This window comes from Akebia trifoliata, chromosome 3, assembly GCF_017979445.1.
Source record: "Akebia trifoliata isolate Shusen 1 chromosome 3, ASM1797944v1, whole genome shotgun sequence".
NCBI lineage: Eukaryota > Viridiplantae > Streptophyta > Magnoliopsida > Ranunculales > Lardizabalaceae > Akebia > Akebia trifoliata.
The window spans coordinates 40,164,093-40,181,675 of record NC_141377.1 but is presented as its reverse complement, the minus strand read 5'-3'; the positions used below and the strand labels follow the sequence as shown (position 1 = coordinate 40,181,675).

Sequence of the window (17,583 nt, the reverse complement as noted above, 5' to 3'; positions counted from 1 at the left end):
AGAATTAGAGAAGAAATTTTGCAGAAAAATATTGAATATTTCAAAATTATTTGACCTGAATCAAGTAATTCGATCGGGTCGCTTCCAAATCTGAATTTAGCAAAAGAAAAATGATTCAGATACAATTTTAAATAACAAGATCTAAAAATGATTCATATATTTGTGTAATGTTTGATTAGCGTGTTTAAATCTTTAATAGTAAATAATTTAAGAAACTGAAGTGCAATAAGTAAAAATTTAGTTGCCAATAGCAGCACTCTTCATAAACCTGCAATTTTCAATCATTTACATCGACAAACAATGTCTTTTCAATTATTATGCATATTTGAAAACTACTTTTCAAATGATAAAAGACAAAATAACTTTTTGGTCGAGTGGTGATAATTTGACGGACTTTGGACTTTTGATGCAAACTGACGTTGAAAGCACATAGTTTATTAAAAATAAAAAAATAAAAAAAATTTCTCTCTCTTACCTGTTCTCTGTCCACGTATTTATTTTTTTAAATTTCAAATCTTAAAAAAATCCTTGGGCCCACGTTTATGATCAAGTTGACGTTCCAACAACAAAGCCACTAAGAATCTAAGACAACTCAGCATTAATCTATACATATTCTCCTTAAAGTTAAAATAACTCATCCCTTCAAACTTTACTTTTCCAACTTAGTTACAAACTCTTATCAAGCCATCTTTACCTTCTAATGATCAGATTACGTCACGATTGGGTACAAATCATAAAAGAATACATTATCCAGTGATATTTGACAATAAAATAATATTTATTTTACAATTTATAAAGTATATTTTATTTTCAAACATAGCATTAAGATTGGAATATTTATATGTGGTAGAATTGAAAATCAGGGTAACTCCCCTCCCCTCCCCTCCCTCCCCTCTCCATCTTTTTTTCTTCTCTCTTTTTTATAACGGCTTTTAAAATAATACAATAGTAACAAACAATATTATATCATATACATAATTTTAATTTTTTTAAAACCTATTTATAAATATTAATTTTTCAAAAATTGTTACTTAAAAGTAAATATATCTTTTTGTGTAATATTCTTTCTTTTTTTGTGCTACTTGAGAATTCAAATGGCACAATCTTGATGGAGATAAACATTTTTGTGCGTAATACCATTGGACATTATAATTATCCTTCGTATTTTTTATCTTCACATTTTTTACAATGTTACAACCAATTGTAATTAATAAGGGTTTTTTGTAAATTAAGAATGCCATTCAATACATGTGAATGGTGGATCCCAGAGCTCAATAAGTAAAAAAAGAAAAAAAAAATCATAACTTATGCTGTGGATAATGTCATTGCATGTTAAAAATAACAAAAATAAAAGGTAAAATTAATAAATATCAATAATTATTAATAATCATTTATAAATAAAAATAAAACAAAAAATTATATTAAGTTGTTCATCAAGACTCCACACATTTAAATAATCGAATTGTACAATCTCCATCTTTGCATTTGAAATGCTTGATGAGTCTTTAACATTATTTAAAAAATGACTTACAAAGGGAAGTAAAACAAGACATGATAGTAAGAAAAAGAAAAACTCTCTTGACATTACTACTAAATAAAAGGATAGAGAGGTAAATAGATAAATTGACTTGATTGTAAATAAACCACTAGTTGCAAACAAGTCGACCTAAAATATCCTCAACGTGCTTATCTGAACTTCCACCTTCATCGATTGCCTCTTTTGCCAACTTCTTCCATTTCTTAGCATTCCTTTTCATTTCCTCCCCTCTCTCTCCTTCCATTATTTCCTTAATGCATGCTTTTCTTTCTTCTCTTCTAACAATACCCTTCAAATCTACCTTAGGTCTGAGCCCCACTCTTCATACTTCCTCCAAAAACTTTGCATCACTGAATTGGCATTGCCAAAATGGGTACTCCCAAACTTACTCCTTCAATCGTAGAGTTCCACCCGCAATGCGTCACGAAGCATCCCACTGCTCGATGGGACAACACCTCCAATTGATGACACCATGTCATCACCAATCCTTTTTCTGATGTCTCCTCCATGAACTTACGAGAAAGTTTTTTCTCTTCGGATGCCCTCACCACCCACAAGAAATTACTTTCACTTTGCTTCAGGCCCCAAGCTAATTCCTCCATCTGCTCTTCACTCAGACACGCGACACTCCCGAATGACACATACACAACAGATCCTCCTTGCTTCGTGCCTAGCCACTTCATGCAGGCATCCCCATCTGACTTGAAAGAATTGAAACCGTATTCTTTGTCGTCTTCCACCCGCTTGTCTAGGTAGATTGAGGGTAAGGTTGGTCCTATGGCCTTGATTGGATATATCTTGGACAGATTCTTTATCTCCTATTTTTTGTCATCAGATTCAAAGCAAAATAAACTAGGAATAAACAACCAATTAAGAATAAATTGATTCCATTAAAAGCACAAAAATGTATAATCACTTCAAAATATATATATACAAAAGGTAGTGTTCAACGGTCAACGTTGGGAGCCAAAATTTGTCCTATAAGATTTTAAATTTTGGAATTAGGCTATTTGTTTGTGAGGATGATCTCTATGATGAAGAGATCATCATTACAAAAAATTAGCTCAATCTAAAACTTCTAACCCCATCAAAAGTGTTTTACAAATTAACAATATAAAATCGACAGTCAACAATTCTAAGTCACTTTTGATGGAGTTAGAAGTTTCAAATTTGGCTGATTTTTTGTGAGAGTGATCTCCTCACCATATAGGGCAAAGGCATTGGTTCTGTAATGTTGACAGTTGCATGGGGCTCATGGGGCTCATACTTATTTTTTATGGGATGATCACCTCACCATAGATATCATCCTACACAAAAATCAATCCAATCCGAACTTTTAAGTCATATAGGATAAATTTTGACTGTCGAACGCTACTTTCTCTCTCTCTCTCTATATATATATACATATATATATAGAATGGGCTGATTTTTTGTGAGATTGATATTTATGGTGAAGAGGTCATCCACACCAAATATTTGCTCATTCCGAAACTTCTAACCCTAGTTTACAAGTTAAAGAATTGTGGACCATCTGATTTTTATAAACCACTTTTGATGAGGTTAAAAGTTTCGTAATGGGCTGATTTTTGGTGAGGATGATCTCTCATCATAGAGATCGTCTTCACAAAAATCAACCAATTCTGAAATCTCTAACCCATACATTGAAAAAAATGTTTAGCTCTCCTTAGGCAATCAATTAAGTAGAAATAAATCGATTCGAGAATCACAAAGAAGCATAATACCCTCCCAAGAAACATCTTGTCTATGTTAGAAATTGACTGATGAAAGAAACAACCTTACATCATAAATTCACTAAAAATTATAAAATCAAGAGAGAACACAAAATTAGGTTTCCGTACAAAACTCAGTGACTAGGTTAGTAACTAAAGGTCCTTGATCATCTATCCATGTGGCATCCAAAAGCATGATCGGATTTCACATGGATTTAGATCACAAAATTTGAGGAACTCCATAAATAAAATATCAAAAAAAATAAAATAAAAAATAACAAGATGGTTTTTGATCATTCAATTTGAATTTTAAAATTAAGACTTTAATTGTTAACCAACCAACTACTTCAAAAGACCCATCTGTTGGAGAGGGGGAGAACTATGAATATGAGAGGGTCACACGACTTAATTGGGGTATGACATACTCTCGACTTAACAGGGATGAATTTTTTTTTTTTTTTTTAACTTAATCAAGGAGTACGAGTAAGTTAGTCCTGCTAGTAAAAAACGAAAAGCTTAGCAAAACAACAAAGTTTGGTCTTACTACAGCTATTATTGTGTAGGTACAGCCATCGTTATGAACTACTATAGTCAAGTTAGAAAGTAACTTTCACCCACTATTTGTCCGATGCAATTCGAAATCAAGAGTTGCGAGAAAAAAAATAAAATAATCTTGTCTACAGTAGAAATCAAGAATTGATAAAACTAAAAATATAAAAGAGTCCGGATAGTATGCACCTGAGGTGGTGGATTGAAACCCTCCTCCCACACCACCTAAACCATAATCCAAAGAATTACGCCTAAAATATCTCCTTTTAAAAGTTTCCTCGGATTACGGCTAACGTGGCCTGTATTGACGTCTCGTCTCGTTCATAGTCTTGGACAAGTTTTCTTCTACGTTTGACTTGTCTCATTTATTAAAGAGTGTGACTATCCCAGGAACGAGCATGTCAACCGTTGGATGAAAAAAATGAAAAAACATATTTTCTACGATTTAGAGAATTCCCCCCACGTTTTGGCAAACATTAGAGAAAAACTGTGGACATACCTCCCTTGACCACAATCTCCTCTGAAATACTTTTCTACAATTACTTAAAAGACCTCATCTACAAGACTACAATTACCTAAAGACCTCATCTACAAGACTACAAGCTCTACCCACAAAGTAATCATCTACAAAAACCAGTCTATCCAGTTGTTCACCCTAACCTCATCTTCTATTGAAGGAGAGAATCTTAGGTTGAAAATAGTCATGCTGTAGATGACGGAATTGGGGGAGAGTTACAAGGCAAAAAAATCCGTTGTGATTTCTAGAGAATGAACTTTAAATGAAAAAGAGGGGGAGTTGAACTACGATCAATACATATAAACTTGGCTTCAACTCGACGGCTTAGAGCCATCAAATTTCTCCCATCCTCCATTAATTTAATTATTTCAGTCCATCATAAAAAATTAAAATTAAAATTAAAAAAAAAAATTGATAATGTAAAATTTGACGGTCCATGGCCATCGAATCTCATATTGTGACTGAGAATCACTCTCAAATAACCTTCATTGTTGATACTTTGGGTGTAGGCAATCTTGTCATTGCTATGGAAAAGGAAAATACGTAATGTTTTTCTTAAGTAGGGGTGGAGCCAAGGAGCGGGGCTGGATTTTTTTTAGGAAAATTTTTACAAGGAGTAATTATTGAAGTACCCATGAATTAATAAGAGTAACCCCACACCATACCTAATTTTTTTTGTCTTATATAGGTTAAAAGTTTTAAAATGAGTTGATTTTTGGTGAGGATGATCTCTATGGTCCAATAAAAAATGATTTACAAAAAAATGGATGATTTATGTTTCTTGAACTTATCTTAATAAGGTTAAAATTTTTTAAATGGATTTACTTTTAATCCATATAAGACAAAATAATTCTGCTATGGTGGTTGCCCTTATTTATTGGTGTCGTGCTTTTATAGTTACCCTTTTACTAAGGGTTTGTAATTCACATCAAATGTGACGTCTCAGGACACTTTCTGCACCACAGAATTGAATGATGTCGGGTCTATAGTACATAAAATGCTTGAAAAGACAGGTTACTGCTCTTGCAAAATTGAGGCACGCTTGTACTAAACATTTACTCACTTGTCTTTTAATTTTTTCTCAAAATCAATGAGACCCACATCAAGTTTTATTATTTGTTGGGTCTCACTTCCAACTATTTAGAGAAATACTTGATCGGATGGTCACGAATTAGACCTTTTATGTCTAACTGTTGGGATTTAGGTGTATGTTAAAGGTCTCCTAAACAATTCATTAGAATGTTGAAAATTTTGGAGTAACATCACTTCTTGGTGAACATAGTTTCTAAGATAATAGGAAATTTTATTTTTCATCATGTTCTTAGGACTCACAATTGGATGAGTTAGCTCACTTAGCTTGTCCAGTCTAAAAAAATAAGGGTTAAAAGCCTTGAACTTGATTAGGGTTGGCCAATATATATGTTTTCACTTTCTTTTGTTATACTAAGCTGAAAAAATTTGGTAAGGCTGTTACTGATATTATTAGTTGAGTTGATTACGATAGTTTGCACCTCTTGAAAGGAAATGTTGGCTCCACCCTTGTTCTCAAGGATACTTATGTCATTTGTTCCAATATATATACTTAATGAAAAAACCTGAATTACGGCTAGAATGTGTGGCTCAAATTTTTTTTCAGGAAGGAAGAGATCAAATTGTAATCAGTTTTTCATAGTGAAAGGACTCTCTCTCTCTCTGCAGCCATGGACCTAGACAATCTCGTCACATTCACTATTAAGGCCATCAGATCCTATTTGCTTGTCTTTGGATTCTGATTTTTCATCTTCAATCGAATCGTCAAACAATTTGCTGAGAAAATTGTGCAAATGATTTTGCCACGGATATTTTCATTAATTTTCCAATCAATATTGGATTAATTGATGTTATAATCACAGTATCTCTTCATTATTATAATGAAAAAGCTTAGTTTAAAACTAGGTTGATCATGGCGGTATTTTGTTTGAATTACAGAATCAGATATTTGCCCATTGTCAGATTATAAAAACATTTTTCTCATAATCAAAACATAGAGTAGCAATAATGGGAAAGTTGTAGGAATTATTTATTTATTTTTATCTATTTTTTGTATTTTGCCTTAAAAGTTAAAACCACGTTTTATTTTACTCAAAAGCACAGTAACAAAAGTTCAGATTTGATAATTATTCAGTGGGGACTTCAATTCAGTTTAATTAGAATTTATTCGTGAAAATTTCGTAAACATGATTTAAAAATATATATACAAAAAGGGATGTAAATGTGCCGGTCTGGATCTGTTGGGCCTCAAAACCAGTGTACCGGACTTGCAGTCGGGCCTGGGTATTAGATTAAGTATTTTTTTAAAAAGAAATTATAAATAAATTTAAATTTATTATTACTTAATAAAAAACTTAAAACATGCTTGTAGACCTCTGACTTTTAGGCAAAAGACTTCCTTCAATCGCAGAGTTTCACCTACAATGCCTCGTCATGAAGCATCCCACAGCCTAGTGGGACAACAGCTCCAATTGATGGCACCATCTCACCATCAACCCAATAGCTTACTCCTTCAAGACACTCCATGCAGACGTGTTCCCATCTGGGCTTGAAGAGATTGAACCATTTTCTTCGTCACCTTCCACCCGCTTGTCTACGTAGATCAATGGTAGGGTCGGTCCTATGTACCGACTTGATATATCTTCGACAAATCCTTTACCACCCGTCTTTTGAGAAAGGTTTAATCCAATTGTATCAAATTCAAAGCATAATAACCTCACAATACATATTGTTTATTTATGTTAGAAATCAAGACATCAAGGAAAAGAAACAACCCGCATCATAAATTCAAGGGTGATTTAGACATGCCCCCTACATTTTGCACAATATTAGAGAAACCCTCCTATGATTTGCAATAGATGACATTGCATACCTTGACCTCAATCTTCGACATAGACTAAGGGGAAATGAATCAAATGCCCTCGTGCTTAACATCTGCTCAAAAACTCATATTTTTCTTTTAAAAATCAGTTATCTTCAACCTTTCTGATAAAAATATTAATTTTCATCATCTATCTTAAGATTTTATGTACTTCAAGACTTCAACCTTCAAATCTCAAGACAAGATACAATTTTTTTTAAGAAGCATAAAATGATGAAATTTTTTGGATAGAAAAATCTAAATTTTTTTACAAATGAGGCAGGGTAGAGAATGATGAATGGAAATAAGATTTAATAGATTAAAATTACTGTAGAGGTGGAAGAGCTTTAAGTAGACTAGGTTTAGGAAGAAAAATAAATAACATTTTTGGGAAAATTGAAAATGATGGGAATTTGAGTTGAAAAATCTAGGTAAAAAGGATTTGTTCTAGGTTGAAGACGATGAATTGAAGATGAAGTTGGGTTTATATATCATGGAGGTTGGAGACCTTGAAGTTGACTGATTTTGAGAAGAAAAAATTGGATTTTTTTTACTAGAGGTTGAAATGAGAGCACTTGATTCCTTTCTCTTTTAGTCTATTTAGAAGATTGAGGTCAAAAGAATGGATGTCATGAGTTTCAAAACATAGTGGGGTATCTCTAATATTGAGCAAAACGTGAGGGGTCATTTCTAAATCACCCTAAATTCGTTAAAATGATAAATCAAACATCCAAAAAAGAATAAATTGCAATCACCCTAAATTCATGTTTGTGGCTTACATAAGGCTATGTACAAGTGCTCTGGTTTGATAGTTTGGACTTTTATCCCATTGAATTAGGCTTTCATTGCCGCCCAACAAACACTTTATGTTTATTTGTAGGGCTTCCGGTTCTATTGTTCTTCTTCTTTATGTTGAGGATATGATCATCACTAGTGCTAGTTCACGTTTCCTTTGTCAACACATTTTTGAAATATGTGCCCGATTTTAAGTTAAGGATTAAGATGACTAAACATTATTTTTTGATGATTAAAATTTCAAAAACCAACTCTAGACTTGAGCCTCATTAAACTAACTATATGTGCCCTTGATATGCTACTTGGTGCCACACCTTACTCTTCCCTGACTACATCTACGTCCAAAAAAACGTTTCTTTATGATGGAAAATCTGTGTCTGACAATGCATCATATTGAAGGTTCATGGGGACCCTTCAATATCTCACCGTGATAAGACTTAATATGACCTATGCGGTCAATCAAGTATGTCAATTTAACGAGTCACCCACATAATTCTCATCTCAAAGTAGTTAATTAGATTTGTGTTGGGGTAACATTGGGATTTATTGTGATTTTTATATTTCTGACACACATAACCGTAAATGCATTTTACTTGTGTTATGTGTGCAACTCCACGTCAGAAATGTACGAAATTGCAGTAAAATCAATGTCACCCAAGCATTAGTGTTTTAATTATGATATATTAAGGGCATTCTGTTTTGTGGGTTTCATATCAATCGATCATCTTATAAGGTTGTGAGAATCTTTTGTGATGTTGATTAGGCCAGTTGTCTTCACAATCGTTGAGCACAACTGATCTTTGTATTTTATTCGAACCTAACTTAATCATTAGGTACACCAAAAAAATAACCCACTATTTCTTGCTTGAGTACTGAAGTTGAACATCGAGCATAAACAACAACTACAACAGATGTCCAATGGTTGTCTTTTTTAACTTCAAATCTTACTGCAGCCTCCTTTCACCCATGTGGAGCCATTCGAACTATATTTATCCCGACTTTTGATCAAATCATGGATGACTTTACCATAGGAGTACTCTTTCAAATAATGTTTGTCAAGTTTTACGTGACAAATTGACTCCAGTGTGATCCATTAGCCTGAGGACCCAAGTTTCTTAGTGGTTTCAAATAATGAATCTGCCCACGTCTTCTCTCCACAGTTACAAACATAAAATAAATGTTGCGAAGAGGTTCCCATCTGCTTGGTTATCTCTACAGCGGTAGTCTCAAGTCCATGAATCCCACCGTCGCCCAAGTTGACATAAAATCCTGAACTAGGGCATATAATGAGTCAGATTTTATCTGAAATCTGAGTGATCCAAATCCGTATTTAACGGGTTTGTAGCATTGGAGTAAACCTGAATAAAAATGAGTCAAATATAGGTTGATGTCTCTTCATCCGAGTCAGATCTAGGTTAGATATGAATGATATATTGTTTTGAAAATTATATTTTTATGTTTTTCAAAATATCTTTTTTTTTTTTTATATTACTTTAATATAACATAAATTTTTATAATTAAAAGAATTATAATGATAAAATAGAATAATCTAGGAATTCAAAAAGAAATTTTGCAAAAAAATATTCAATATTTCATAATTATCTGACCTGAATCAAGTAGTTCGGTCGGGTCGCATCCGAATCCGAATTTAATAAAAGAAAAATGATTCGAATACAATTTTAATTAACAAGATCTAAGGTGTTGTATGCTAAACTGAAAAAAAAATAAGTGTTGAATAGCATTAAATGTTGAAACTTATAAGCGCTAAATTTAAATGCTGAAAAAGTTGTTTGTTTAGATGTAGAATCATATTTGTTACATAATGCTAAAATTAATAAATTATTTTTTTTACCCTTACAATCATATTATACATTGTCTGCATGTTTCAAATGCCTATTTCTTATTAAATATAATAAAATATATTATTTCTTATAAAATTAAAATACAATTCATTTTCAAATAATAAGTAATACTCAAAATTTTAATTTATAAATAATAATTTTTATTTCTCTGACAAATTTCAAATTAAAAATAATAATGTCATACAAGTCACTAAAATTTGAAATCAACATTGAAAGAACTTAATTTTGGATGCATAATTTTCAATGGAAATGAAGGATGTGTAATTATAAAAGAACCCCACAAATTAATAAGGACACCCCACACCATAGCCAATTTTTTTTGTCTTATATGGGTTAAAGTTTTTTGAATGAACCAATTTTCGATGAGGATGATCTATACGGTCTAGAGATCATACTCACAAGAAAATTAACCCATTGCAAAACTTCTAATCACGTCAAAACTAGTTTTCAAAAAAAAAAAAATTGATGATTTATGGGTCTTGAACTTGTTTTAATGGGGTTAGAAGTTTCGAGATGGATTGATTTTTGGTGAAGATGATCCCCTCATTGTAGAGATCGTCCTCACCAAAAATCAACTTATTCCAAGACTTTTATCCCATATAAGACAAAACAATTTGGTCATGGTGTGGGTTTATTAATTTGTGGTTGCTTATGTAGTTATCCATGAAATATAAGAGGTAATATCTTTTTAAGTATAAAGGGATACTTGTCCGTGCCGAAAAAAGTGAAGTGCTTACCGCTTCAACACTTTTTTTTAGCATCAAATAGTGTTGAATTTTTTTTCTACTATTTCCAGCAATAAACGCTGGAAATATGGAGTAAACATACATGTTATTTTGACAAAAAGTGCTGAATTTTATTTCAGTAATAAGTGCTGAAAAATAATACAAACAAACACAGCCTAAGATTAATTTGGATATGGATCTAGATATACTCATATCTAATCCGAACCCGACCCATTTAAGTCCTAAATTGGACCAACCCTAAAACTAGGGCTATCAATGGATTAGTTTAGGATTGGATCATGTCGATTTGATACCAATCAAATAATGATCGCGGTTGGATCCGCACTAATCTGATAAATATTATATCAGACTCTTAATGGATAAAAATCCAATAGGATCTCAATAGTTAGATCCAAAGCTTATCAATAACAATTGGATCCAAACACAAGTTTGGATCAGGTCAAACCCAATTCGATCTACAAAATCTAATAAACTTCATATATCTAGAAAAATATCTAATATAAATTATATAATTTCTAACATTTTGTCAAATCAAGTTCTTATCAAAATGGGATAAGGTTGATCCAAATCTAATCTAATAAGATATCGATTCGGAACATTATCAAATCAGATTCTTATAAAAATCCAAATCAACAGTACGTACCCAAAGTTATCAGATTACAATGGATCAGGGGATTGAGTATCGTGTATAATCTGATCCATTAACAACCCTATCCAAAACACAAGGTTTAGGGCCTTGATGTTGAACCCACATAGCTATGACAGTCAAATTAAAAAAAATTCAATCAAACTTGAGGTGGGCCAGGACTTAATAATGTTATTGTATGCATAAGTAATATTTCAAAAAAAAAAAAAAAAAACAAAGAATCTATTCTTTATAGGGAGAGCTGTTGTTGGCACCCCAATGTTAACTTATTACACCTCACTTTAATAGAAAAGTTAATGATTGAGAATATGTAAAAGTTGGGGTGCCAATAATCTCTCTCTAGATTTTTATTTTTGAGGTATAGGATTTTATATGAGCCTAATCCTAATTATAAACAACTATTGAGATTTTTTAAATAAGTGTTATAATATTTTGTAATGTTGATTAATAACTTAAGTCAAATTTTTTATAATGTTTGAATAGTGTGTTTTAATCTTAAATATAATTTAAGAAACAGAGGTACAATAAGTAAAAAATTTAGGTGCTAATAGCAGCACTCTTCATAAACCAGCAATTCTCAATCATTTACATCAATAAAATTGAAAACACGCATTCTTTTCACTCACCATAATTAGGTGGTGTTCAATAAATTACTAAAGAGCAACTGATAAAGTACTTTTCAATAATTCGGTGCAATAATTTGCATATTTGAAAAGTACTTTTCATCAAATGATAAAGACAAAATAACTTTTTTGTGCCACACATAAAGTTGTGGAAACCGGAAAAATGAGTTACGTTGTCTACAATCACTATCTAAGTGACAAAATCAACGTAACTTTTTTTTTTTTCCTCAAAAACAGGAGTGGAACGTTGAGTTACGTTGTCTACTTTGATTGTTTTGGTACGAGTGGTGATAATTGACGCTCTTTTGACGTACACACGTGAAACCACATAATAACTTATTAAAAATAAATAAATTGATTATGAACACAACCACTGAGGTCACTCAGCATTAATCTATACATATTCTCCTTTTAAGTTATAAATAAAATAACTCATCCTTTCAAACTTTACTATTCCAACTTAGTTACAAACTCTCATCAAGCCATCTTTACCTTTTAATGATCAGATTACATCACGATTGGGTACAAATTGTAAAAGAATATATTATTCAGTGATATTTGACAATAAAATAATATTTATTTTACAATGTAAAAGTATATTTTATTTTCAAACATAGCATTAAGATTGCAATAGTTATATGTGGTACAATTGAAAATCAGGGTAGCTCCCCTCCCCTCCCCATTTTTTTTCTTCTCTTTTTTATAATAACTTTTAAAATAATACAATAGTAACAAACAATATTATATCATACATAATGTAACTTTTATTTTTTAACCTATTTATAAATATTAATTTTTCAGAAATTGTTGCGTAAAAGTAAATATATCTTTTTGTGTAATATTCCTTCTTTTTTTTAGTGCTACTTGAGAATTCAAATGGCACAATCTTGATGCAGATAAACATTTTTGTGCAAAATACCATTGGACATCATAATTATCCTTCATATTTTTTATTTTCACAATTTTCACAATGTTACATACCATTGTAACTAACAAGGGTACTTTTATAAATTAGGAATGCCATTTAATACACGTGGAGACATGTGAATGGTAGATCCCAGAGCCATGTGAGCAAAAATAAAATAAAATCGTAACTTATGTCGTGGATAATGTCATTGCAGGTTATAAATAACAAAAATAAAAGTTTAAATTAATAATATTAATAATTATTAATAATCATTTATAAATAATAAAATAATAATAATAATATTAAGTTATTCATCAAGACTCCACACTTTTAAATAATCCACTTGTACAATCTCCATCTTTGCATTTGAAATGCTTGATGAGTTATTGAAAGATGACTTACAGAAGGAAGTAAAGTAAGACAAGATAGTAAGAAAAAGAAAAACTCTCTAGCATTACTATTAGATAAAAAGATAGAGACGTAATTAGATAAATTGACTTGAAATTAAATAAACCACTAGTTGCAAACAAGCTGACCAACAATATCATCAATGTGCTTATCTGAGCTTCCACCTTCATCCATAGCCTCTTTTGCTAACTCCTTCCATTTCTTAACATTCCTCTTCATTTCCACCCCTTTCTCTCCTTCCATTATTTCCTTAATGCATACTTCTATTTCTTCTCTTCTAACAATACCCTTCTCATCCATCTTAGGTTTGAGCCCCACTCTCCACACTTCCTCCAAAAACTTTGCATCACTGAATTGGTCTAGAAATTGCGGCATCGCCAACATGGGTACTCCCAAACTTACTCCTTCAATAGTAGAGTTCCACCCGCAATGCGTCACAAAGCACCCCACTGCCCAATGAGACAACACCTCCAATTGAGGACACCATGTCACCACCAATCCTTTTTCCGATGTTTCCTCCATGAACTTACGAGAAAGTTTTTTCTCTTCAGATGCCCGCACCACCCACAAGAAATTGCATTTACTTTGCTTCAGGCCCCAAGCTAATTCCTCCACTTGCTCTTCACTCAGACACGCAACACTCCCAAATGACACATACACAACAGATCCTCCTTGCTTCTTGCCTAGCCACTTCATACAGGCATCCCCATCTGACTTGAAGGAATTGAAACCGTATTCTTTGTCGTCTTCCACCCGTTTGTCGAGGTAGATTGAGGGTAAGGTTGGTCCTATGGCCTTGATTGGATATATCTTCGACAAATTCTTTATCTCCTATTTTTGTCAGATGCAAAGCATTATAAACTAGGAATAAACAACCAATTAGGAATAAATTGATTCCATTAAAAGCACAAAGATGTGTAATCACTTCAATATATACAGGGTAGAGTTCAACAATCAATCTTGGGAGCCAAAATTTGCCCTATATGATTTAAAAGTTTTGAATTGGACTATTTTTTTGTGTGAGAATGACCTCTATGATGAAGAGATCATCATTACAAAAAATCAGCTCAATCTAAAACTTCTAACCCCATTAAAAGTGGTTTACAAATTAACGGTATAAAATCTACGGTCCACAATTCTAAGCCACTTCTGATGGAGTTAGAATTTTCAGATTGGGCTGATTTTTTGTGAGAATGATCTCACCATATAGGACAAAAGCATTGGTTCTATAACGTTGACTGTTGAACGTGACCCATACTTTTTTTTTTTGTAAGGATAATCTCCTCACCATAGATATCATCCTACAAAAAATCAGTCCAATCCGAAACGTTTAAGTCATATAGGATAAATTTTGGCTCCCAAATGTTGGCTGTCGAACACTACTTTCTCTCTTTATATATATATATATATATATATATATATATATGGGAAGCGATGGAGGCCCTAAAGAGAGCCAAACATTTTTGAAAATAGGGATTAGAAGTTTCAGAATGGGCTGATTTTTTGTGAGGATGATCTCTTCACCAGTGAAGAGATCATCCTCGAAAAAAAATCAGCTCATTCCGAAACTTCAAACCCAAGTTTACAAGTTGAAGAATTGTGGACCATCTGATTTTTATAAACCACTTTTTATGAGGTTAGAAGTTTCGGAATGGGTTGAGTGAAGAGATCATTCTCACAAAAAAATCAGCTCATTCTGAAACTTCAAACCCAAGTTTACAAGTTGAAGAATTGTGGACCATCCGATTTTTATAAACCACTTTTTATGAGGTTAGAAGTTTCGGAATGGGCTGATTTTTGGTGAGGATGATTTCCTCATCATAGAGATCATCCTCACAAAAAATTAGCCCATTCTAAAACCTCTAAACCATACATTGAAAATTGTTTGGCATAATGTTTGGCTCTCTTTAGGGCCTCCTAACGCCACCCTATACATATATACTAGAAATTAAGACATCGGTGAAAGGAATAACCCATGTCATAAATTGGCTAGAAAGGTAAAATAATACAATCAATTAAGTAGAAATAAATCAATTCAAGAATCATGACGAAGTGTAATACCCTCCTAGGAAACATCTTGTCTATGTTAGAAATCGACTGATGAAAGAAACAACCTTACATTATAAATTCACTAAAAACTATAAAATCAAGAGAGAACACAAAATTAGGGTTCGGTACAAAACTCAATGACTAGGTTAGTAATTGAAGGTCCTTGATCACCTATCCATGTGGCATCCAAAAGCACGATCGGATGTCACATGGATTTAGATCACAAAATTTGAGGAACTCTATAAATAAAATACCAAAAAATAAAAATAAAAAAAAATCTAAAAAAAATCATTTTTGAAAGTTCAATTTGAATTTTAAAATTGAGACTTTAATTGTTAACTAACTACTCCAAAAGACCCATCTGTTGGAGAGGGGGAGAACTATGAATATGAGAGGGTCACATGCCGTAATTGGGGTACGACATACTCTCGAGTGGGGGGAAATTTACACTCAACATCAATGGTCATCCATTTTCAAATCCTTTGATCAAGGGACTTCTCTTTCCTTTTTTTTTTTTTCCAAAAAAACTTAGTCAAGGAGCATGAGTAAGTTAGTCCTGCTAGTAAAAAGAAAAGATTAGCAAAATAACAAAGTTTAGTCGTACTCCAGCTAATAGTATAGGGACAGCCATCGTTATGCACTACTATAGTCAAGTTAGAAAGCCTTTACTGATTGCCCATTCTTTCGTTAGTACCAAAATGAGTGACACTTTTTGCACCCACCATTTATCCTCAATGCGCCAACTATTGTCTAGTGCAATTCGAAATCAAGAATTGCGGAAAAGAAAAAAAAAATCTTACAAGACACGCCACCTAAACCATAATCCAAAGAATTACACCTAAAATATCTCCTTTTAAAAGTTTCCTTGGATTACGGTTTTTGTGGCCTGTATTGACGTCTCGTCTCATTCATAGTCTCAGACAAGTTTTCTAATACGTTTGACTTGTCTCATTTAATAATGAATTATGATTTTAAATCTCGCCGATACGTTGGTGGACGATACCGAGAACTATTACATGAGTCATCTCAGTCTCGGACAAAATTTAAAACCATAGGGAGGAGGGCTTCAATTCTCCCACCCTGGATGCGTACGAACCGCACTCAAAATAAAAATAGAATCAACCACCCAAACGAAAAACAATTATAGGACAATAATGATATTAGCATACCATTAATATGTCATGGATATACACTTAGATTTTATAATAAAATCACACCACAAAACCCATTTTATACGGTATGATTTTATAATAAGATCACTTACGGAATATTCATATTATAACAGTAGTTTTTTTTTTTTTTTTTTGGGAAACATAAAACAGTAGGACAATATACTCACAACCCAAATTTATTTCAGTAAAACAAATTTAAAAAAAAAAATGTAATCGCCTCTAGAAATGCATATTGTCTTTGTTAGAAAAAAAAAATCCAAAAGAAAGAGGCCATAACCACAGCATAAATTCCTTAAAAAGATAAAATCAAACACCCAAACAACTAAACAATAATAATAAATATATTATGATCACCTTGGCTGATAATTGTAAGTTCTAACTCACCTCTTCCTCTAGCTTGTCAAACGAGTTAAAAATGACCCAATCCGCTTTATCAATGACAGATAATTGTCCAAAAATATGCCTGAAGAAAGGTGGGAATCGTCCCAAATCTGAAACCATAAAGGGAAAATCAAGAGCATCAAGATCCGGCAATCCACGCATTAACACTTTTGCTGACTCAAACGAATCCTCTTGAGCTATTTTTAAATAGCCAACAATAGCAGCACAAGACACAGTGAAAAAAACTGCTGCACAGATTCCCAACTGTTTGGCTATGTCTAGAGCCCATGGTAAGCCAGAGTGGTACACAAGACACTTTATGGGGTACTTTGAGCTTTCATATTTCTTTATGAGATCTACTAAGTTTTGAAGGTAATTGGCTTCAAACCTCTCAAGGAAACCCTTCAATCCTCCAGGTCCATGAAGCCCACCTTCACCCAAGTCATCGTAAATAGGCTCAACATTAACTGACCCAACTTGAGCCAAAATGGTCTTGGGGGGAGGGAGTGGGATGGTGGTGGCTACTGTGATTTTGATTCCTTTGGATGCTAAACGTTTGGAAAATTGGAGCATTGGGTTCATGTGGCCTTGACCAGGAAAAGGGAGAACCATCACATGGGCTCTATAATCTCTCTCTCTCTCCATTCTCTCTTTTTCCCTCTCTCTCTGTTTAGTGGAGCTCTCAACGAGGTATATGGTTTTGTGCCCTTATAACGTCGGCCCCAACCGTATCATGTCAATCTTATCGCATACCATTGTTTATGTGCCATT

General features: G+C 32.8%; 1 protein-coding gene and 1 pseudogene across 1 annotated transcript; both read right to left on the bottom strand.

The window, feature by feature from the left end:
- Positions 1–1,884: 1,884 nt before the first annotated feature.
- On the bottom strand, positions 1,885–6,889 carry LOC147406932 (UDP-glycosyltransferase 74E2 pseudogene; annotated as a pseudogene).
- Positions 6,890–13,074: 6,185 nt separating this feature from the next.
- LOC147406931 (UDP-glycosyltransferase 74E1-like) lies at positions 13,075–17,498 on the bottom strand. Its single transcript, XM_086435288.1, has 2 exons — positions 16,816–17,498; positions 13,075–14,041 (listed from the first exon to the last, which is right to left on the bottom strand). Exons 1-2 carry the CDS (start codon positions 17,455–17,457, stop codon positions 13,319–13,321), a joined length of 1,365 nt encoding a protein of 454 aa, XP_086291414.1. The 5' UTR covers positions 17,458–17,498; the 3' UTR covers positions 13,075–13,318.
- Positions 17,499–17,583: the final 85 nt, after the last annotated feature.

Bases quoted from the DNA above. Each gene is read 5' to 3' on its own strand.
- LOC147406931 (XM_086435288.1), bottom strand. From the start codon at position 17,457: ATGGAGAGAGAGAGAGATTATAGAGCCCATGTGATGGTTCTCCCTTTT. The intron at 14,042-16,815 runs GTGAGTTAGAAC...TGACAAAAATAG, and splicing joins TTGACAAGCTAGAGGAAGAG to GAGATAAAGAATTTGTCGAA.